The sequence below is a fragment of the Tympanuchus pallidicinctus genome, unplaced genomic scaffold (genome assembly GCF_026119805.1).
Source record: "Tympanuchus pallidicinctus isolate F22 unplaced genomic scaffold, pur_lepc_1.0 scaffold23, whole genome shotgun sequence".
Taxonomy (NCBI): domain Eukaryota; kingdom Metazoa; phylum Chordata; class Aves; order Galliformes; family Phasianidae; genus Tympanuchus; species Tympanuchus pallidicinctus.
Genome location: NW_026294740.1, coordinates 10,852,871 through 10,875,831, shown reverse-complemented (window position 1 = coordinate 10,875,831; position 22,961 = coordinate 10,852,871). Strand labels below are relative to the sequence as shown.

Below are 22,961 nucleotides of genomic sequence, written 5' to 3'. Positions count from 1 at the left end.
AGGGGCTCGGAGCGGCTCGGTGGGGCTCGGAGGGGTTCGGAGCGGCACGAAAGCGGCTCGGAGCGAGCGGCTCGGAGCTGCTTGGAAGGGCTCGGAGCTGCTTGGAAGGACTCCGAGCGGCTCGGCATGGCACGAAAGCGGCGCGGAGCTTCTCCGAGGGGCTCGCAGCGGCTCAGACGGGCTCGGAGCGGCTCGGAGGGTCTCAGAGTGGCTCGGAGCGGCTTGCAGCTCCTCGGAGGGGCTCGGAACGACTCGGAAGGGCTCGGAGCGACTCGCTGCGGCTCAGAGCGGCTCGCAGCGGCTCGGAACTTCTCCTAGGGGCTTGGAGCTCCTCAGAGGGGCTCGGAATGACTTGGAGGAGCTCGAACCTGCTTGGAAGGACTCGGAGCGGCACAGAAGCGGCTCGGAGCTGCTCGGAAGGGCTCGGAGCTGCTTGGAGGGGCTCGGAGCTGCTTGGAGGGGCTCGGAGCGGCTCGGCGCGGCACGAAAGCGGCGCGGAGCTTCTCCGAGGGGCTCGGAGTGGCTCGGTGGGGCTCGGAGCTCTTCGGAAGGGCTAGGAACGACTCGCAGCGGCTCAGAGCTGCTCGGAAGGACTCGGAGCGGCGCAAAAGCAGCTCGGAGCGGCACGAAAGCGGCTCGGAGCTGCTCGGTTAGGCTCAGAGCTCCTCGGAGGGGCTCGGAACGACTCGCAGCGGCTCGGAGCTGCCCGGAAGGACTCGGAGCAGCTCGCAGCAGCGCGAAAGCTGCTCGGAGCGGCTCGGAGCTCCTCGGAGGGGCTCGGAGCGGCTTGCAGCTCCTCGGAGGGGCTCGGAACCACACGGAAAGGCTCGGAGCTGCTCGGAAGGACTCGGAGTGGCTCGGAGCGGCAGAAAAGCGGCTCAGAGCTGCTCGGAAGGGCTCGGAGCTGCTTGGAAGGACTCGGAGCCGCACGAAAGCAGCGCGGAGCTTCTCCGAGGGGCTCGGAGCGGCACGGTGGGGCTCGGAGCTCCTCGGAAGGGCTAGGAACGACTCGCAGCGGCTCGGAGCTGCCCGGAAGGACTCGGAGCAGCTCGGAGCGGCGCGAAAGCTGCTCAGAGCGGCTCGGAGCTCCTCGGAGGGGCTCGCAGCGGCTCGGACGGGCTCGGAGCGGCTTGCAACTCCTCGGAGGGGCTCGTAACGACTCGGAAAGGCTCGGAGCAGCTCGGAAGGGCTCGGAAGGGCTCGGAGCGACTCGCAGCGGCTCACTGCGGCTCGGAGATTCTCGATCGCGTTACCGGTGTGCAGCAGCACCGACACCAGCATGTCTCGGGAAAGCAATACATCTGAGCAAATCCGGGCTCTGTAACGCACTATATATACGCGCCGGTTTCTGCCACGCGAGGCGCATACACCAGCCGCGGCACGGTAGTACGCATGCGCCAGCTCAGCACCGAACAGCGTATGCGGCTTCTTGGCACAGCACTGCGCATGCATCGGTTACTGCGTGTAGCCCGCATGCGCCGACTTCATGCAGGCAGAACCCATGCGCCTTCCCGGACATCGCACTGCGCGTGCGTCAGTTTCCTCACCGCAGAGCGCAGATGCAATTCTGCTCACCGCAGTGCGCATGCAGAAAGTCCAGACAGGACTCTTTCGTGCAAAATTCACATCTGCTTTTACATGCTCGTTGTTGGGCACCGATTGGTTACGCGGGGTCACCAGAGACCGCGGAAAAAAAGTTGGATGCAGTTCTGCATGTTGGCCACACGGGGGCAGTAAGAACTGCGAAAAAAACTTCTTTGCAGTTCCGCATATTGGCCACACGAGGGCAGCACAGACAGCAAAAAAACCTTCGTTGCAGTTCCGCATATCGGCCACACGAGGGCAGCACAGAGAGCGGAAAAAAATTCCCTGGGCGTCCAGGCGGTTCTGGAATATCTCCAGACAAGGAGAAGCCACAGCCTCCCTGGGCAGCCTGTTCCAGAGCTGCGCCATCCTCACCGTGAAGAACTCCCTTCTCATCCACAGGCGGAACTTCCCGTGCTCCACTTTACAGCTATTTCCCCTTCTTGGGGCCGCGCAGGGCTCCTCTCCCTGTCCCACACACCTCCGCACAGCTCTCCCGCACACCTCTGGCGGAGCTGCCCTCAGCACTCGCTCCCGTCGCTCTGCGGCTTCCGCCTCGCTGCTGCCCGGACAGCAACGGCTGCCACTGAGGTCTTCCGCGCCTCCAACAGCCGCCCCCAACGCCCGCTCCCCCGCACGGCGGCTCAGCCAATCACAGCCGGCAGAGCAACCGCAGAACAAGGAACCCCCTGGGGAGGGAGCAGTGCTACCGCAGACCAATGAGAGACTGGTGGGGGCGGGATAGCGCTGCCGCTGACGAATAAGAGGCAGGCGGGGGCGGGACAGCGTTGCCGCTGACCAATGAGAGGCCAGGTCTGAATGAGCTCGTCCTGCCGCAGCGTGACGGTAACAGGGCTGCAGATGATCTGTGCAGGCAGCTTGCAGGGTGGGAGCCAGGAACGGACGCAGCAGGAGGAGAGAGGTGTTAGGGAGCAGCCAAGGCATCACAGTGCATCAAAAAGCCCTTAAAGGCGTCACAAAGCCACCGCCAGGAAGCTCGGGGTTATCACGAGCAGCATCCAGGATGCTAGAGATTATTTGCTACTGTACCAAACGGGAGCTGCAGCCATCCCGAAGCCAGACAAAACAGGAACAAACCTGGAGCTCTGCTTCATGCACCCCACAGCCTCAGCGTTGCAAGCTGAGGTGCCTTGCTGTTTGTTGCATTCATCCCAGTCCCCGGGAATGAAGACTCCTCAGGCAGTCAAGGCGTTGAGTGAACAAAGTGTGCTTTTATTATTAAACGAAAAGACAGGAGGGCGTGAGAGGTCCAGGTAAAGATGGGAATCGTCCTCTCTTGGGTGGAAAGCTCACGGAGAGAGTGGCTCAGAACTCTCAGTGCTGCTGCCCAGTGCTTGGGAATGGAGGCCTGAATCTAAGTCCTCCTCCAAGAGGCTCAGCTTCTCCTCGCTGGTGCTGACCTGCTCCTGCACAGAGGTGCTGCTGTCGGGGCACTCGGACTGTGCTTGGGCTGGGCTGCACTGCAGAGGCGCCGGGTCACAGTCCAGGCTGGTGCCTGTGGTCCCTGGCAGGCTCAGGTCAGCATCTTCAGCAGAGCCGGGAGAAATGAGAGCTTCAACTTCGATGAGCTCCCTCTCTCCATCACTGTTGTTATGTGCAAGGTTGTCACGTGATCCGCAGCCATTTGTGCTTCCCAAGAGCTCTCCATTGGTGGAAGCACACAGCCCAGCATTGCTACTTGCTCTGGCACATCTGGGTTGACAGGAGCTCGAACCACCTATAAAAGAATGAACAGGGGTTGGTGTCCAACTCTCACAAGCTGAATTACAAAAGTGGTTCTTGATCAGGGGAGAACTGAAGGTGTCAGGTATGGGCTGGAACGCTAGAAGGAGATACAAGCCCACTGACAGCAAGAATTCTACATTGCTGAAAAGCAGGGTGTTGAAAGCAGGATTTGCACCCTTACCTGCCAGCACTACAACGTCTGTCTCTGAGGGCTCCCTGGGACGGTGCTGCGGTTGGTGTTCGGCCACGGAGGATGGTTTTCCCAGGCTGAAGCAGGAACAGCAACAGCCAGCTGGTGATTCCTTCATCCTGCTGGGTGGACTTGGTCTGGAGAGAGGAAACAGGGCATGGTGTGAGTTGTGCGTGGAACTCCAAAAGCATCTCTGACTCTGACAGCTCATTGGCCCCATCTCACTGCCATGTCCAGTTTCTTGTGCCAACAGGTCTGACCAACAGCTCTGCTTTGAGGAGAACCGGAATTGGATTCAGGCACGTGGCCCTGAAGTCAGAAAACCCCAATGTTTCCCAGGTACAGGAAGTCCTCTTTACCTTTCAGATGGAAAGACGATGATCGTATGGAATTTCCCCCGTACAGCTGTGGGGCCTTCTTCCACCTCTATGTCCCAGCTCTATGCCACAGTGACAGGAGAGCTGCTGTGGCCTCGCCTCCGTGCCTGCGCCTCCTCCAGGCTGAGCAGCTCTGTGGCAGCAGAAGACGCCCGCACAGACTGGGGCCCTGAGAGAGAACTGTGCCCTGGAAGGGAAAACCACAGGTGAGAGCCAGGATCAGAAAGCGGCAGCACAGCCATCGCAGGTCCAGGAGGTGCTGTGTTTCTCTCAGATTTGCTTATCCGAGCTGCTGCAAGAAGAGCAGCTCAAAACAACCATGTGCTCAGAGGTGTGTCTATGGCAAAGGATGCAGTCATAATTAGGAGCAGCTCACTGTGTGGAAACAAACAAACAAAAACCCTAGAAAAGGGGGACAGGGAACTGAGAAAGCTTCGCTGTCACACTTTCACCAAGCTTCACCTGCTTGCAAAACATCATAATGACGGTGACAGTTTTCTCCTTGTCACGTTTGGGCTTGCACATTCTCAGCATCCAGCAACAGGGTGCCAGATTCTAACCTAAGCCCAGACGTCTGCTGTCCCCTCGGCAGGAAAAGTGTATTTCAAAGGACTTGGAAAAGGCCTGCATTTGATCCAGGTGTCTGACCAAGATAAAGCTAATGGAGGAAGACACTCACCTGCTCCATCTGCGATGTCAGGTCCAGATGTGGAGCAGAAGAGGACGTCTGTGTGGTCGATGATGAATTCCACCACAGCCGACTGCGTCTGCAGTTCCGTGCAGGCAGCTCTCCCGCTGGCGCAGGCAGACTCGCTCTGCTGTGATCTGTAGAAAAGGCAGGTTTTAGAAGTCATTCAGCCAAGATCGCTTCCCGGGTCTGAACTGTTGCAGCCCAAAGCTGTCAAACTGGGCTCCGGAGACTTCCGCAGTGGGCAATCAGTGATGCCACTGAAAAAGTTCTCCTGGCTGATCAAGGACACACCAGTCCCATCTAAACAAGAGAGCAGCAATGCTCAGCTAGAAATTGTGCCCACGCAGGGTTGGAGAACAGTCCAGGCTCCTGCTCTGCTGTCAGCCACTCACTGCACATTTTACAGGTGAAGAGCACATGTGGTGCACAAGAAGGGAGGACTGCTTTATTCTACCGGAGAACAGATGTAAGCGTTCTGTTGAAACGGAAAAAGAAGTTTACCTTAGGAGGTTTGGAGCCCACACAATGGCTAAGTTCTTAGCGTGCATGTTGGTGACAGAGCTGTTCGCAGATAGACTGGCCAAGTGTCTCATCAGGAACACCAGGGTCCTGGGAAACAAGAGCGGCAAATGTTCAGCACCAGCCAGCATGCCGTGCTGCCACTCACAAAGCAAACCTCAATTCACACTAGTTGTTATTACTGCTACTGTCGCTGAAGATGAAGTAGACCCAACTTGACCAAGGGCCACGCTGCAGCACCCAGCACCAGCACAGCACAGCCACAGCCATCAGCTGCACCAAGCCTGCCCCCGTGCCCAGGAACTGACCCCACAAATTAACCCCATGCAGTGTTTCAGCACACCCAGGCATCGTGTTGCTCGCGTGAGACAAAGCCTGGAATCGCACCATTGCCCTCTGAAGTGCAGCAGGGCTGAGCTCAGCAGGCTGAGGGCAGCACTGACCTGTAGTGAGGAGCGGGCAGCTGCTGGATGGTGTCCCGCATTCTGACCAGCCGCTCCTCCTCTGTAGTGGCACCAACAGCATCCTGGAAAAGGGCAGAAAGGGATTGAGACACAAATCAGGCGAGATACCTGCCGCAGGGTCGGGAACCATGGGCACAGCGCGCTGCTGGTCAGCACTGAGAAAGATTTTAGGCCTCCCCAGAGGCATCTGGCAAACATAGCGGCACGCAGCTGGTGCCACCACAGCCAAGGAGTCCAAGCACCGGGCCGGTTTACAGCCTGGTTGGGCAGCTCATCTCCTCACAGGGGCATTCATCTGCAAGTATGCTTGGCTATTAATCCCCTTCCCATTCCAGAAATAGGTGGGGAATAGCAAAAAAAAAAAAAAAAAAAAAAAAAAAAAAAAAAAAAAAAAAAAGCAATGCAGGAATGCAAAAGTGGCATCAGCACGATTCGGGATGTGGCAAAGACATGCGAGTAAACCTCATGGGGCTAACAGAAGAAGGGCCTCAGAGCTGGGGCCCTGCTGCAGCCATCTCCCTAGAGGCCCAGCGAAGAGGGAAAGGAAAGGCGTTGCCTCGTGCTTACCGAGAACTTGTCGTACAGCTGGTCGGTCAGCAGGGGGGTCGGGAGCTCCCTGAAGTACATTTTGCAGAGGGAGCTCGCGCTGTGAACGTCGCGGACGGTTAGCTCAGGAACCTGCTCAGACTCAAATTCCTGGCTGCAGAGAAGGACACGAAAGCGGTTGAGAAAGAGGAAAGCAAGTCAAAAGCCACACCCAATGCAATCAAGAATCAGAAGGGCTTCCTGATGTACTGGAGAACACAAACACTCGGCCACCAGCACCACGTCAGCCGTGCTGGATGGGATGTTCCCAAAGGAGACCTTTCCTTGTGCTAAGGCATTGCCCGCAGGCCTCTGAACGCCCGCAACAGGGCACGTGCCCCTGCTGGCAGCTGTGTCTGTCAGTCGCAGCACTCTTACCGCAGTCTCTGGACGTTGGACGCCACGCCGGACAGGCGGTATATCCCCTGCACCACGCCATGCTGCTCGATGAACTCGGCGCAGCTCTGGAGGACCTGGGGGACTAAAGAACACGTGCCCGCGGTTACTGGAGCTCCTCAGTCAAGTCCTGCCTCAGGCTGCGCTCCCGTCACATCCCATCCACTAAACCCAGCCAGGCTACTGCTCAGTTCTTCCTTGAAGGGGACAGCTGTCAAAGACACCTCTGCAGCAGCTGGTGAGGAAACTGGACACAGATGTGTGCCTTGCATTCCAGAAATGCCAGGACCTAGGAATCAGCCTGGAGAAAGTAATTCAGGGGAAGCCGCAGACATTACAAGTCCCATCACAGCCCCCACGGGAACGGAGGTGGAAAATCTCACGACCGCAAGGAGCTGGGAAACTGATGCAGGACACTCTCTTTGGCCAAAAGGCTTCCTTTCTTTTCAGGCTACCATGGGATTGGCTTACAGGCTTTGCTTTAAGCAAATACAAATGTGCTTGTCCCTTAGGAGCATTTCCCTTGCAGCCATCACAAACTCAGTTGATCTTTCAGTCGTCAACTCCCATTCCCTGTTTCTCCACTGCTATCAACCTGCCCCTTGCTAGAAACCATCTCCCTTTCATCTCTAGGTCCCCAAACAGGGAAGCTCTCAGGAATGGGCTGTCCCTTACCATCACGACCAGAGTGGAGAAGATGCTCTCCCAGGTCACGGCCAAACACCCTCTCCTTCTCCACCTCCCGCTCTTTCCGTTGCTTTGGGCGGGCCTTCACGACGGAACGAAGGAAGGTGAGGAGCTTGCCGCGCTTCTTTGGCACTGCACAACAAAAGGAAGAAACCAGTTCATCTCAGGTTTGCCTCCGTTGGACGAGGCCGAGCACAACACATTCTGCAGAGCACATCAAAACAGGAAGAACATGATGAGCAAGTGCGTACCAAAATGGATTTTCCCCAACCCTGGAAGAGTCCAAGGCCAGACTGGATGGGGCCCTGGGCAGCCTGGTCCAGTCCCACATTAAACGTGGAGCTTGGTTGGCAGCCCAGCTTGAGGCAGGGGGCGTGGAGCTTGATGATCCTTGAGCTCCCCTCCATCCCAAGCCATTCTACAAGGATTCTAGGATTTCCCCAACTCCAGTCATAAACACAGGAGGACTGGGCCAAATCTCTGCACGTTCTGATGGCTGTTCTCAGCCTCGTACGGACTTGCAGGAGAACTGCCATTGCCTTCCCTCATTCTCACTGCCTACAAAACACCAGCCATACGCCCCGTGCTATGCATGAAGGATCATCAGCACAGAGGATAAGGTGGGAAGGATAAGGGAGGTATTAAACACGGAACACACCCAAAAAAGACTCCATTTTGCTTCCCTGCACCATCAAATGTCTCATCGTACCTGGCTTTGGCACTGAATTGATGAGAGACTCCGGGATTTTTCCGTTAATGAGCTCCACACACTCACCAGGGAAAAATCCAACCTGTAACAAGAAGAAGAGAGGTGCGATACTGAAGGCAGCGTTTCTCAGGCCTGAACTGTTCAAACATCACATTTTCCTCATCACGTGCCTGCCGGATGCTCCGTAAGACAATCCAACCAAAAAACGGCCTGCTTAAAATTAATAATTATTCCAAATTGGCAGGCAAATATCCATAAAACTGTGTATGGAGCGGGGAAAGGACAAGTATGCTATGCACCCCTGAATCTCAAGCGTGCCCGAAGGGAAAGACTTCATACAGAAGCTATATATTATGATAGATTGATGCAGCTAGATCTGAGTTGGCACAGCCTATGAAATTTCTGCTTGCTGACTGAGATGCAGCTGCCATCCCCAGCTCTGAGCTACCCAGCATTCTGCAGCCAGCAGCAGCAGCAAGCGCGCAGAGGCTCTGTTACCCTGCCTCATCTCAGCTGACAGGCAGCGACTTCCTAAAAGACACTGACTTCACCTTCTGCATGGGTGCAAGCACAAGTGCTCAGAGACACTGAAACACAAGTCCTAGCTGCTGCATTTCCAAAGGTGCGGTTCAGTGGCCGTGACCTGATGCATGCTGTGAGGTCTCTTCTTTCTAAGTTAACTGAGGAGGCAGTTTCCTACAAAGACCAACTTTCAGCTCTGGCCCAAGCCCACAGCAAAAGGGAAAGTCCTCTGACACCAGCACAAGGAAACCATTTTCCATGTGGAGCCATGCTGTGCAGGCAGAGCAGCTCTAAGCTGAGATTCCTGCCTTGACCGAAGTTGCGCTCTCACGTCTGAAGCTTGGGCCTACCTGAAAGCCGTGCTTGCCTCTCCAGCGGGGGCTCAGCTCCTGAGGCGGCATCTCGATGACGCACACGAGGTCTCCCACCTGCAAGAGATTGCAACGTCAATCCCAGCTTCAGCACGGCTGGGAGGAAAGCACAGCTGAAATGACTGCATTCTTCTGCACTGCCCAATATCGTCAAGCTAGAGAGCCATTGCACCAGTGCAGCTCTTCAGGCATTTGCAGTCGTACAACTGAACGTGGAGGTAGAAGAGTCACTAAAATACACAACATACAGAATTCAGCTGTTCAGTATGAAATGGTTCTCAGAAGCAGCAGGCTCTTTGCCAAAGGGAGAGCTCCAATTAAACCGCAGGCATAAGTCAGCGGAACAGATCCTGAACAGATCTGCACACTCCATACACTGGTCTGCCATTGCTCAGAGACCAGGCTACCACACTGGGCAGTAGCTCTTGGATCAGAAGATTCCAATGCCAAATAGAGTCATAGTTTAGAGATGGCTGAACTCCTCCCTGCATCCAACCCAGTGCAAGTCTAATCTGGATCCGCATCTTCTGAGCTTCACCTCACCAAACACTCTGAAGGTGTCAGAGAATATTCCTGATGCGTTCACGCCTTATACTCTTCTGTACATGACAACTAGGAACGCCCTTAACTGCTTACCTCCAAGGAGAGTTCATCCGGTGCCTGGGCAACGTATCTCTTGAGAACATGGGCAGCACCAACAGCTGGAATATTAAGAGATGACTCCTCACGGACCAGCAGGGGCTTCCCGTTGTTCTCAGTCTGAAACAGAGAGCACAGGCCATGGTGAGGAGCTGAGGGCTGCAAGGAGGATCTCAGGGTGACGAGCACATCGGCAGAGAAGGCTGCAGGAAATGCACTCGGTCCTTATCACGAGCGCTTAACAAGAACCTGCAAGTCTAATAACAGCTGTTTCTCTTCCCGGCGCGCAGCACTATTGCCTGGCAGTGCCAAGATGCATCTCTCTCTACCCAGACTAAGAGGACAAACTCCACAACCGAGACGGCTCCAGCAGTTTTATAATAAAACTTGCCATGCTTGCACTACTGCCTTCCCAAAGAGGAGCGTAAGAGTCTGCTCACTTCCTGTCACTCATTGCCTGGAGACCTCAGCCGTGGACTGGACACAGCAGCTGGGCCACTGACCCAATCCTTGGCTCACTACAAGTGCCACCTTCCTTGAACTTGCTGAATAAGAGAACAGCACTTTGTCTGTGGGTGACAACATCCAGGCAGGATGGGGAAAATGCTTCTGCACGTTTACAATGCCGGATCTGATTCTGTTGATACTATGACTTCCATGGCCATCTAGATGCCTGCAGCAAGGACATGAAGCTTTTAAGGCAGCTTTTCAGTGACACTGATAGAGCCGCAAGGATTCGCTCTCTCTTGAAAGAGCGAGCACATCTGCAGCTCACTCTGCTGGCTCACGTTAGGGAACAAAGACCAATCAGAGCTTCATACTCTACCTCCATCCGTGCCATGTCAGGCCCACAGCTGATCTCGCTGCACGCGACGCCCATCACAGCAGGCACGACAAGCTGGAACTGAAGAGAAACACACTCATATTTTCTCTCTTCACACACCACACTATTGAGAGACTTCCTCAGAACTACCCTCAGTTACCCACTGGCATAGGCAGGTGTTCTAGAAACAGCCACTTTGTTCAGTCAAATCAAACGAGACAGCCTACTGGGCAGCATTTGACCAAGCGGCTGTCCCTCTGCTAGCAGATGGGGACTGGCACAAAGCAGCAGATGCATTCGCCCAGGGCGCTCTGACTGCACAGCAGCAGGGCAGTGAGAGGAATCATTGCTGCAGGTGCATCTGCTCCCCGGCCCCGACTCCCACCAGCCTCACCACCGGCACCTGCTGCAGCCCCGCACATCAAGGATTTCCTCTGCTTGCATGTCTGCTGTGCTCCCTACAGCTGCCGCGCACACTCACACAGCCCAGGCGTGCGTGCTTGTGACCTTGGGTCACACTGTGCAGCTCGGCACAAACTGGGCCTAGGACTCTTTGCCTAAGGGATTGCTTTCCTTCAGACCAGCTGGTCACAGCACCACACACAGAGAAGAGCTCTGAGAATACGCAGGGTGGACATGGATGGCAGCTACCGTAACAGTAAGCAATGAAAAATGAGGTGGTGAGCCATGCTGTGTCATTGCATCTGCGGGCAGGGATTTCTCCTTGGACTGAGCAGAGTGCAGATGTCGCCTGAGAAAACAACTTAGGATCATTCAGGAAAAGCAAATGAGTTGAGTAATTAACTGAAGAAACTCACGTTCTAAAGGTTCTTAGAAGGAGAGAGTATTTCCCAACAGAATGGGTTTAACTGTCTATTCCCTGTTTTGCTAGACAGGTCTACTCTATGAATGCTTAGACTGACCTGAGAGGGCATGCTTCAGCACACCCCACAATTTCCAGTTTCCACATCGTCCAGGCAGCGCAAGTGCGGTGTACGTCTCCCTTGGCACAGACATCAAGCTTTTCTTCCTGTGCAATGAAACACGTAGCGAGTCAGAAAGGACAAGTGAACGTGAAACTCATTTTGCACGCAGCGTTAGAATATAGCTAAGGCACCTCCACTGAGATGAGCAAGCTTCAGTTTGGGCTTGGGTTTAAAGGCTGCCAGCTTAGATAGAAACACTGCCATTCGGAAGGCAAGGAAACCTTAGCGCTTAAAATTCCTGGAGACTTGGAAAGTTCTCAAAGAAACCTTGAAAAGCTGCCTTGAAGTATTCCTGTTGAAAATTGCCGGGATGCCTTACCACATCATTCACCATGACTATTCATATCATCCACCATAGATTAAATCAGTTTTAAAACCATGGATTGTAATTATCGGCAATACTTCCTCCCTGTGGATCTCAAGCCCTCGTGAGTGACTGCAATGGGGGGCGGCAAGGGGATTCTGGTGCCAAGCTGAACATCATTTCAGAAATCTGTTCTCCTGAACCAAAAATACGGGCTAAAGGAAACAAGGCGTGTATTCATCATTACACTGACTGCATCAGAGTGTGCTTTTGTGCACACGTGGATCTAGAGACATCGCTAAGAATTTAATTGGTCCACCCAATCCTTAAGCAACTCAGTAATTCAAGACACCTAACAAGGATGGAGGCTCACTGGGCCATGGGCAAAGCAGGGAGGACAGAGGCAGGAAACGGGAAGGAGTTCAACTCCAGCTCTCCCACACAAAAGACTGGGAGAGCTGAGTCAGCACCACGGGAGGAGTTACGACACAGCTTGGGAGCTTACAGAAAGACCTGAGATTGCCAGAGGACGGCGCCAGGTAACTCTCACCAGTCCTTTGCAGGGGTTTCATGGATGCTTGGGATGCTGACTTCCACTGCCTGTGTCAATTGCAGGAAGTCCAGGTGACAAAGGCTCCTTCTGTCTGAGTAACGCTTCTGTGGTTCCATGGTTATGACTGGAGGGAAAGAAAAAAAAAAAAAGTAAAGTAAAGCACGCAACCCTGTAAAAATTGCTACTCTGCTGCTCTTGTCAGCATGACCACTCAGATGAGCGTTACGTGTCCTGCACCTGACTGAAAATGCATCCAAGCCTATATTCCACACAGCTTCATCTCAGGGCCAAAAAGAAAGTGCAAAGATGTTTAGAAGATTCTCGGTGCAGAAGAAGGCGCAGGGTGAGTACGTATTCTCTTCAATTCTCTTCAGAAATAAATATTGATTCATAATCCAAAGATAATTTATCAAGAAGTAGCATGAAAGGTCGATGAAAAGGAAATTACACAACAAACTATTTTCATTTAAGAAATCCCTGCTAGACCTCTCCCCATCAAAAAGGGAGCATCCTGGCCACTGTTAGCAGCAGTTCGGACAACATCCTGCACCACAAGATGCGACACAGTCTTATTTTCTTCATTAACAAGCCACTCATTTCTCTACTTAGCATCAGATTCCCTCAAGTTCAAACACGAGGATCAGAACAGCCGCTCAGTCCTGCTGAGAGGAACCCACGGCTGGGATGTCCCCCCGTCCCGTTCCACGCTATTTCCAGCATCGCTGGGGAAAGGAGGAGCGACTGCCATCACCTAGCCAGGCTTCTGCGAGGCCTTCCATACGGTCACACATCACAGGGAGAAGCATGGGGGACAGCTCTTGCGCCACGAAGCTCGGGGCTGCAGAAATCAAGGTTGCCCCCAAGATGCTGTTTGTAACAACAGGACTTACTGCACGTGAGACATGAAAGACAAGGTTAAGGTGAAAAAGCCTCCACTCCCCATGGATGTGGCTGTCTGCACAGACAACAGCTGCCTGCTGTCCAGCAGCCTGATGCTCACCCACCAAAGCTCTTGCCCAGCAGATGCCTTTCACAGAATCATAGAATTAGCAAGCTTGCAAAAGATCTCCAAGATCATCCAGCCCAACTGTCCACCTACCACCAATATTCCCCACTAAGCCACATCCCTCACTGCCACATCTAACGTTTCTTGAACACCTGCAGGGACATTAACTCCATCACCTCCCTGGGCACTCCTTGGAGAAGTGTTTCTTAACATCCAACCTCAGTCTCCCTCCATGCAACTTGAGGCCGCTCCCCCCAGTCCTATCGCTACTTACACGGGAGAAGAAGACGACCCCCACCTCGACATAATCTCTCTTCAGTTCATTGTAGAGAAGGATGAGGTCTTCCCTGAGCCTCCTCTTCTCCAGGCTAAATAATCCCAGTTCTCTCAGCCAGCCGCTCCCCATAAGACTGATGCTCTACACTCCTCACAGCTTCACTGCTCTTCTCTGGCAATATCTCCGGGATTCAGTGTCCTTCTTGTAGTCAGGGACTCAGAACTGAACACAGCACTCAAGGTGAGGACTCACCAGAGCTGAGTACAGGGGGATGATCACATCCCTGCTCCTGCTGGCTCCAGCCCTTTGCACTGCACTTCCAATCTCAACCATCCCTTCTGCGGTAGCACTTGCATCCTCACTTAGGGCTGGAGCTCAAGAGCTCAACACAACAGGAAGAACACAGCGTGCAACTGGAAGATGCGTCTCAAAGCCGACAAGAGTCAACTGTCTGAACTTGGGCACTACTTGCCAACCGAGAGTCAGGCCTTGCCAACTTGGCTCATCTGAGCACATCAGAGGGGGCTGTACATCAGACCACAAGCATCCATTGCAATTGCAGCTCCACATAGAGAAGAATGCCAATTAACAGGTGTGAATGAATTCACTCGCAAGCTGCACAATGAGTCTGTTCTTCATTAAAAAACCCACTTGAATTCCTAAGCCAAAAAGAGAACAGCAAGAGCTAATAGTGATGGAAGAGGTTCCTGGTCCTAAACCTCATTCTCTTACCCCAATTTTCTTTGCCTTGTACCCTACCCCAACTCCTGGACGATGCCCCAGCCTTAAACTCAGACCTCAACTCCATGAGCTGAACATCAACCAATCTACCCCGGAGCAACAGGATAGCAGACACACAGCGGAAGACAACCAACCTGCAGAAGCAGCTCCATTGGGGTTGGTCCAGATGTTTGTGTGCTGCCTTCAATGGCCCAGGCCAAGCTTACTGAGCTGCTCCTCCTTTGTGCAGGGGGAGAGCTGTGCAGATGCTATGTGCTGGCTGTGCACAGCGTGCCTTTCACTTGATTTTCCTCTCTCCATCTTCCATTAGCAAACAGCATTTCAAATCTTTCCTCGTGGAAAAAATCACCTATGTAAAAAAGAATTGGCAATCTTGCTTTTGAAGTTTCCTTATTTGTACAACTTGATGTTTTAAAGCCGAAGCTCACCTAGCAGTGACCTACCTTAGACAAGCCCAACCTGCAGGGAAAAGTCATTCCTCTGCGTGCAAAGTCTGCAGACACATTTCCAGGTGCTAGTGTCAGCCCACTTCTCAGCACAGCTTTACCAACCACAGAAATCCAGCTTACGCCCGCCGTGCTTTTCTCTCTTCTGAAACACTGCATCGCTGCAAGAAGCAAGAATTAAAATCACAGAACCACAGAATTGGGGTTGCAGGGGACCCCCAGTGATCATTGAGTCCAAGCTCCCTGCAAAATGGACTCCCTACAGCAGGCTGCGCAGGTGGGTATCCAGGAGGGTCTGGAATATCTCCAGACAAGGAGAAGCCACAGCCTCCCTGGGCAGCCTGTTCCAGCGCTCCATCATCCTCGCTATGAAGAAGATCCTTTGCATTTTGGTGCAGAACTTCCTGTGCTCCAGTTTATGGTCATTTCCCCTTCTCCAGTCCCCACAGATCACTGAGAGGAGGTTGGCCATGTCCTTTGGACTCCCACACTTAACAAATATGTAAGCATTAATCAGATCTGCTCTCAGTCCTCTTTCCTCAAGGCTGAACAGACCCAGGTCCCCCAGCCTTTTCATACTGAGGAGATGCTCCAGGCCCTTTAGCATCTTCCTGGCCTTCTGTTGGACTCTCTCCAGGAGATCCCTGTCATTTCTGTACCAGGAAGAGAGCCCAGAACTGGATGCAGTACTGCAGGTGAGGCCTGACCAGGGCAGAGCAGAGTGGGAAAATCACCTCCCTTGCTCTGCTGGCCGCGCTCCTTTTAAAGCGCCCCAGGATGCCATTGGTCTTCTTGGCCAGCAGGGCACACTGCTGGCTCACGGCCAATCTGTTGTCCACCAGCACCCCCAGGTCCTTCTCTGCAGAGCTCCTCTCCAGCCGGTCACATCCTAAGCTTACTGATATTTGCAGTTATTCCTTCCCGGGTGCAAGACTCTACATTTGCTTTTGTTCCACCTCACCTGGTTTGTTTCTGCCCAGCTCTCCATCCTGTCCAGATCTTGCTGAATGGCAGCACAGCCTTTCGGCGTGCCAACCACTTCTCTCCCAGCTTTGTCTCATCAGTGCACTTGCTAAGGGTGAACATATCCCCTCATCAAGGTCATTGACAAAGATATTGAACAAGACCTTGAGAGAAACACTCAAAGTCACCAGTTTCAGCTTAGGCAAGGATCTTAGTGATAGCAGCAAAGTTTATTCGTTATTGCAATAACAGGCACATGCTCCCTGTTAATAAGGGAAAAATTGCACATCGGTCAGAGAAATTCATTCTGTTCTGTACTCTGAACCCGACGCAGGCAATGCTCTCCTGGCATTCACTGGTTGAGCGTCTAGGCTCACAATCTCCCCGACGCTGTTGCTATGATGTAGTTCCATATAAGGTCCATTACCAACCTGCTCTTTTTGGTACGTTTTGTACTTCTCCATGGAGATACGAGGGCCATATTTCCAAGAGTGAGCACATTTGTTCTGTCCTGTGCCGAGCTCCCTCTCTCTCTCCACCCTGCATATTTGCCTTATTTTGTGCCTGGCTCAATTCCACCCCAATCAGAACACCCCGAATCTTTAACTTTTTAACTCTGCTCAGCAGCTTCCTTAGTGGAAGGCAAACAGCTCTTCCACAAGAGGGCTGTAAGTTCAGTAAAGCCAGTACTACATACAGAAAATACTGAAAGCTTCTACAGCACAAACACAATCTCCCCTTCACAACCAGACCCAGCACCAACCCCCGGGAGCACCGCCGCTCACAGCTCTCCAGCTGCACTCTGTGCTGCTGATCACCACCACTGAGCTCAGCCAGTAAACCAGTTCTCAGCCCACCTCATCATCCACTCATCTATCCCACACTTTCTCAGCTTCATTACCAGGATGATGTGGGAGACTGTAACAAAACATTGCTGAAGTCAAGGTAGACAACATCCACTGCAGTACCTGAAATAGTCCTTCCCACTCAGGCTGAAGCCTTGATTTCTGCCAGGCGCGTATTAGGACCAGTCTCCAACACGGGATGAGTGCACTGGAAATTCCAGAGGTGGAGTTTGAGCCAACGGTCCACATCCCTTAAGGAATAACAGAGCAGCAGACAACCCGAGTACACAGTTCTGGAGAAACTTACCCATGGTTTCAAGAGCGGGCATCTCACCATTCCCAAGTACAGCAACTCAAACAGCACTTCGTATGGTGATACTCCTAAGCCTTTTCTGTGAGTGGTTCGTATTCTGACAAGGGCTACAGGCAAACACTTTGTCCATGGTAATTTGGTCTCTAAAACCAATTTTGACAAGTACTTCTTCAGCATCTGATTGATTCATTCTAATTTCCCTGAAGAAGGAGGGTGCCACAGAGTATGGAACTCCCACTTTATTTCTGAAGTTCTCATCAGCTCCTGTAGGACCTGTGAAGTAAAGAGGCTTCCCTTACCTGAGTCCATATTCTGCACAATCCCACATCTAGAGATTGTGTCGGGATGTAGAGTCCTCAGTGCAGAAGAGACATGGACCTGTTGGATCACATCAGAGGATGGCCACAAAAAAAAACAGAACCAAGGGATCAAACAGCTCTCCTCCAAAGACAGGCTGAGAGAGCTGGGGCTGTTCAGCCCAGAGAAGCGAAGGCTCTGAGGTGACCTGGTAACAGCCTTTCGATACCTAAAGGGAGCTAAAGGAAAGAAGAAGAGAAAACTTAGTTTAGATGTAAGGAAAATGTCTTTTTACAGCAAGGGACAAAGGGAAATGGTTTTAAATTGATGGAGGGGAGATTGAGGTTGGATGTCAGGGGGAAGTTCTGTGCTGTGAGAGCGGTGAGGTGCTGGAACAGCTGCCCAGAGAGGCTGTGATGCCCCATCCATCCCTGGAGGTGTTCAAGGCCAGGTTGGATGGGGCCCTGGGCAGCCTGGGCTGCTGTGAAATGGGGAGGTTGATGGCCCTGCGTGTGGTGGGGGGCTGGAGAATCGTGGGCCTCGAGGTCCCTTCCAAGCCGGGACATTCTGTGATTCTGGGCAGTGGAACAGGCTGCCCAGAGAGGCGGTGGATGCCCTGTCCCTTCCAAGGTGAGGCGGGATCAGGCCCTGGGCAGCCCGATCGAGCTGTGGATGTCCCTGTTCCTTGTGGGAAGTCAGACTAGATCATCACAAACAGTCCCTTCCGACTCTAAGGAGTCTATGGCATGATACCTGAAGCCGTGAGGCACGACGGCACAAAGGACATCGATGGCCTGGTGAGCAATCAGGGCAGGCGGGGAAGCCTGCGTGCTCAACAGCACCAGGGAAACTCACAAGCAGTCCAACCAGGAAGATTCACGTCGGCCACAGAGCCTCTCAGTGCCGGCCCCAGCATTCAGCACACCAGAGGTATTGCTGCATCGCACTGCTGGGTGCCACGGCTGCAGGGGGGCAGGGATGGAAGGAAGAGGGCTGGGAGGTTGGGTGGCATCCAGACTGGGAAACTGACAGCATCCCCTGATGGCTGGGATGGAGATATCTGCGGTGATCCAGACACAGCGCTCCAGCAGAGGACGGCCCTTTGTTTCCTATCAAGACAAAGCCACATCTGCCAGCACGACTGAAAGAGCCCTGAGAGCCTGGGGGGGTCGGCTACAAGGCGCTCGCAGAGCCGAGCCCTGACACCTGTTGCTGCCGACCAATTCCTAAGGGAGATCTGGGAGAGAACCAGGCCAACCAGGAACTGAATCCTTGTGCTCAGTATTCTCGAGCAGCGCAGAGCGGACGGCGCTGGGTGAGGATGAAGCAAACAGCCGCTGGGGCCCGGGGGTTTCCTGCAGCTCAGCTCCCAGCCGCAACCACGCACCTCGCTCTATCGCCAGCCACGGAGCTCATGGGGCTGCAAGGACAAAGGGCAGGGAGCAGGGCGAGCCCTGGGGACCAACCCCCATTGCATCTCCAAGGGAGCTGCCCACAGCCGGCCCAAAACCCACCTGTATACAAGCGACGTGTAAACAAGGGGTTCCTGCCACTCCAGCGTCCGCCTCACAGATTGCACAGCGCTGCAACCACTAACCAGAGGAGCCCCAGAAACCCTTCGACCCCATTGAGCCGCAAAACAGAAGGAGATCCAACGGGACGTGGAACGGAATTGAAATGTGTGCCCTCAAACAACACTCAGCACGGGTGGAATGAATGCGTGGCACAGGAGATGCAGAGGGGACACGGGCAGAGGACACAGGGAGGACACGAGGACACAGAGGGAACGTGTCATAAAATGGGCTGCGGCAACGTGGGAGCAGACGGAGTGAGTTTGGAGGCCCAGGTTGGAGATCCCACAATGAGAATCACGAAAGAGGGAACAGAGATGTCACAAGAAGGTGTTGAGCTTAGAAAGAGTTGCAGAGGAACTCTGCAGAACACAGAATCCCTTTACAGAACAGTGCATCAGCTCCAGGCATTTCTGGAGTCGCAACGCTCAGTCACCCAACCAGCGTCACCTTGGGGCTGACTGAAGCATTCCCGAAACAGATGAGAGCAAAAGAAAGGAACATCCATCAGTCCCTCCGTTACCAGTTCAGAGAAAGGCAGAGAACCCCTTGACTGCCCTCAGAGAACAAGTGGAAGGCATCAGAAGCAGAGGCAGAGCTGACAGAGCTACTGTAAACCAGCTGACAATCCCCACAGAAAGGCAGAGACCAAAACCCCAACAGCCATCAAGAAAGAATCGCTGACCTCTTCCCACGAACCAGAGCTCACCCAGCAATCCACAGGAGGCATCTCCAGGAAGAAACCCTGCCTGTGGGGCTGCCAGCCCTTAAAATGAGGCGAGGGAGGGGTGGAGCCAGGCTCAGCCCCATCTGCCCCACGGCTGCATTGCTTCCACCTGTGCAGGCAGGGCTGCACCCCTCACCAGGTGCTCCATCACTGCTTCAGGCTGTGATCTCAAAGTTCCCCTAAAAGCAGGAAGGAAAAAATAAAGTTAAAACAAAAAAAATTAATGACCGGCGGCCAATTGGGTCTGCCTGTCTGGCAAGGGGAGGTTTATCCACGGACGAGCGAGGACGGTCCACGTCCTTTGCTTCCAGTCTGTCCTCAATGGCAATTGGTGACATTTGTAATAAATAGGGGAGCACAGATTTCAGTGCTGATACAGCGAGGTGCTGAGAAGCTGCACGTGCAGCACAAGGGCTGAGATGAGCGGCGTCAATGGAGCGAGTGCTGGCTGCCCAGCTGCCAGGCTCAGCTTACGGCTCCCCAGGGAGAAACGCACGTCATCTCCTCACACAGCAATTAAAGGCCGCTGTGACGTTATTGGAGGGTTTGGTGTCCTCAGGGGGTGACCCTGGCACCTGCCTGTATGGCAGCGTGTGGCCTTTTGGCTCCAACAGCAATCCAAACCCCACAGAAACAGGGAGGGACCCAGAGAGCCCCTCAGTGACCTGGGAGCCACAAGGGCCCCACAGGTGGCACCGCAGGGACCCACAATTGACACCACGGGTACCCACAAATGCCCCACAGGTGGCACTGCAGGGACCCACAAATGACCCACAGCAGCCTGTGACCCACAGGTGACCCACAGGGACCCACAAGTGCCTCGCAAGGGACAAACAACTGAACCACAAGTGCCCCATAAGTCCCCCATAATTGACCCATCAGCGTCCCATAAGTGCCCCACAAGTGTCCTGTCACCAACAAGTGCCCCCCCAGTGCCCCACAAGTGACTCACAAGTGGCACAGCATGGACCCACAAGTGAGACACACGGCCCCAGAAGTGCCCCACAGCAGCCCGGGACCGTTAACTGGCAAAGGGACCAGGAATTGACCCATAAGTACCCCCACAAGCAGGGCAGCAGGGACCCACAAATGACTGACAGCAGCCTGGGCCCCAAAAGTGACACATCAGCGCCCCACAAGCGACGCATAAGGGACCCACAGGTCCCACATCTGCTCCCACGGCTGCCTTGCTTCCATCTGTGCTCACAGGGCTGCACCCTTCACAAGCTGCTCCAGCACTGCTTCACATGCACTCCCCATACAACTCGCCCACCACCCCATTTTGGGGGCACCGACCCCCACCCCGCTGTCACAGCCGTGCACCGAGGGCACCATCACCCCACCGCGCACGGCCATCAACTCCTCCAGCACTCCACGCGCCCCACGGGCAGCCCCCAATGCGCGGAACTGCCGCCGCCTACCACCGAATCCCGGCATCGATCCGGCAGGAAAGTTCTTGCCGTGGTCTCTGCTGCCACCGCGTGGCCAACGCGCGGAACTGCCGCTGCCTGCCGCCGAGTCCCGCCCGCGGCAAAACACATGCGCCCAGAAATGCGGAAGTGCCGATCTAACCGCTCTGCGCAGCTCATCCGCCGCTCTCTATGGTGATTAGTCCTCCGGCTAACAGCGAATATACGCCCGTCACCTTCAAAACAGCAGCTGTCTCGAAAAACCACTACGGCTACGGGCAAGCAGCCGATTCCGGACCGCCGGCTCAGCGATATATTCTCCCCCGCTAATCCAGGATGCCCCTCGTCTATTTCCGCCGTTTGATGCCCGAGCCCACCCAGGAACGGAAACGGACCGGTTCGGCTCACAGCTGCCCCTCAGCGCCTCGTGGCATCCAACTCGCTCGCCTCCCGGTGAACCAGCAAACGTCCCCTTCGAACCCTAGCCCTGCACCGTCCTCCAGCCGTTTAAAAGCCCCCGCAGCAGCAGTGCAACGCTGCTCGGAGCAACTCGGAGGGGCTCGGAGCGGCTCGGAACGGCTCGGAACGGCATGAAAGCGGCTCAGAGCGGCACGGAAGCGGCTCGGAGCTGCTCGGAAGGGCTCGGAACGACTTGGAGGGGCTCGGAGCTGCTTGGAAGGACTCGGAGCGGCACGAAAGCAGCGCGGAGCTTCTCCGAGGTTCTCGGAACGACTCGCAGCGGCTCGGAGCTGATCGGAGAGACTCGGAGCCGCTCGGAGCAGCGCGAAAGCTGCTCGGAGCTTCTCCGAGAGGCTCGGAGCGGCTCGGACGGGCTCGGAGCTGCTTGCAGCTATTCGCAGCGGCTCGGAGCTGCTCGGAAGGGCTCGGAGAGACTCGGAGCGGCTTGGAGTTGCTCGGAGGGGCTCGGAGCGACTCGCAGAGGCTCGGAGATTCTCGATCGCGTTACCGGTGTGCAGCAGCACCGACACGAGCATGTCTCGGAAAGCAATACATCTGAGCAAATCCGGGCTCTGTAACGCGCTATGTATACGCGCCGGTTTCTGCCACGCGAGGCGCATACACCAGCCGCGGCACGGTAGTACGCATGCGCCAGCTCAGCACCGAACAGCGTATGCGGCTTCTTGGCACAGCACTGCGCATGCGTCGGTAATTGCGTGCAGCCCGCATGCGCCGACTTCATGCAGGCAGAACCCATGCGCCTTCCCGGACATCGCACTGCGCATGTGTCAGTTTCCTCACCGCAGAGCGCATGCGCAATTCTCCTCGCTGCAGCGCGCGTGAGGCAAGTCCAGACAGGACTCTTTCGTGCAAAATTCACATCTGCTTTTCCATGCTCGTTGTTGGGCACGGATTGGTTACGCGGGGACATAAGAGACCGCGGAAAAAAAGTTGGACGCAGTTCCACATACTGGCCACACAGGGGCAGCGCAGAGAGAGGAAAACACTTCGTTGCAGTTCCGCATATCGGCCACACGAGGGCAGCCCAGAGAGCGGAAAAACTTGGTTGCAGTTCCGCATATCGGCCACACGGCGGCAGCAGAGACCGCGGAGAACACTTCTTTGCAGTTCCGCATATCGGCCACACGGGGGCAGCCCAAGGAGCGGAAAAAACTTCGTTGCAGTTCCGCATATCGGCCACACGAGGGCAGTGCAGAGAGCGGAGAACACTTCGTTTGAGTCCCGCTTATTGGCCACACGAGGGCAGCACGGACCTCGAAATGAAATTCCAATGCGTGAAAACACAGAAAAGAAATTGGGGGGAAGGGAGACGACGAAGAAAACGAGGAAAACTTGGACAAAGCCAGCAAACTTGCGCTCAGTGCTTATGAATATCTGTCTGTAAATAATAATAAATAATAAATAATCACTGGAAAATTGATGTTGTCATGCTTTTTATTCTCTTTTTTTTTTTCATCCAGCATCATCGGAGGTGATGAAAAACCCGGTGTCAATCTGAGAGATGCGTGCAGCAGAGCCAAGCATTTGCTTTTGGCACCGAATCCCAAACCCCACAGAAACAGGGAGGCTGCAGCGAGCGTCCTTCCTGCAGCCACTGCCCTCCTCGAGTCAGAGATCGCTGACGTACTGCAGTCCCCCATTTCTGCTGTGGCACGACGCGGGATTGCTGAAGTCGCTGCAGATGGAGAGAAAAGACAGATCATCTCCAGAAAGCACTCCCTGAACAACTTGCCAACGGGC

At 54.4% G+C, this 22,961-nt stretch overlaps 1 protein-coding gene and 2 long non-coding RNA genes across 3 annotated transcripts; all 3 read right to left on the bottom strand.

Moving 5' to 3' along the window:
* Nucleotides 1-3,959: 3,959 nt before the first annotated feature.
* Nucleotides 3,960-10,382, bottom strand: LOC128083237 (rho GTPase-activating protein 32-like). Its single transcript, XM_052688275.1, has 11 exons — nt 10,307-10,382; nt 9,478-9,600; nt 8,821-8,898; nt 7,949-8,030; nt 7,228-7,371; nt 6,535-6,637; nt 6,139-6,271; nt 5,551-5,633; nt 5,090-5,197; nt 4,577-4,722; nt 3,960-4,084 (listed from the first exon to the last, which is right to left on the bottom strand). The coding sequence occupies exons 1-11, from the start codon at nt 10,358-10,360 to the stop codon at nt 3,960-3,962; spliced, it is 1,179 nt and encodes a 392-aa protein (XP_052544235.1). The 5' UTR covers nt 10,361-10,382.
* Nucleotides 10,383-14,310: 3,928 nt separating this feature from the next.
* Nucleotides 14,311-17,773, bottom strand: LOC128083043 (uncharacterized). Its single transcript, XR_008207935.1, has 4 exons — nt 16,732-17,773; nt 16,548-16,632; nt 14,614-14,777; nt 14,311-14,519 (listed from the first exon to the last, which is right to left on the bottom strand). It is a non-coding gene; the product is annotated as an uncharacterized LOC128083043 (long non-coding RNA).
* Nucleotides 17,774-18,610: 837 nt separating this feature from the next.
* On the bottom strand, nt 18,611-21,299 carry LOC128083044 (uncharacterized). The gene is made up of 3 exons (XR_008207936.1): nt 21,137-21,299; nt 20,754-20,977; nt 18,611-19,511 (listed from the first exon to the last, which is right to left on the bottom strand). It is a non-coding gene; the product is annotated as an uncharacterized LOC128083044 (long non-coding RNA).
* Nucleotides 21,300-22,961: the final 1,662 nt, after the last annotated feature.

Bases quoted from the DNA above. Each gene is read 5' to 3' on its own strand.
- LOC128083237 (XM_052688275.1), bottom strand. From the start codon at position 10,360: ATGGGCGTCGCGTGCAGCGAGATCAGCTGTGGGCCTGACATGGCACGG. The intron at 8,899-9,477 runs GTAAGCAGTTAA...AATCTCTTGCAG, and splicing joins CGGATGAACTCTCCTTGGAG to GTGGGAGACCTCGTGTGCGT. The intron at 6,638-7,227 runs GTAAGGGACAGC...CGTGTTCTTTAG, and splicing joins TCTCCACTCTGGTCGTGATG to TCCCCCAGGTCCTCCAGAGC.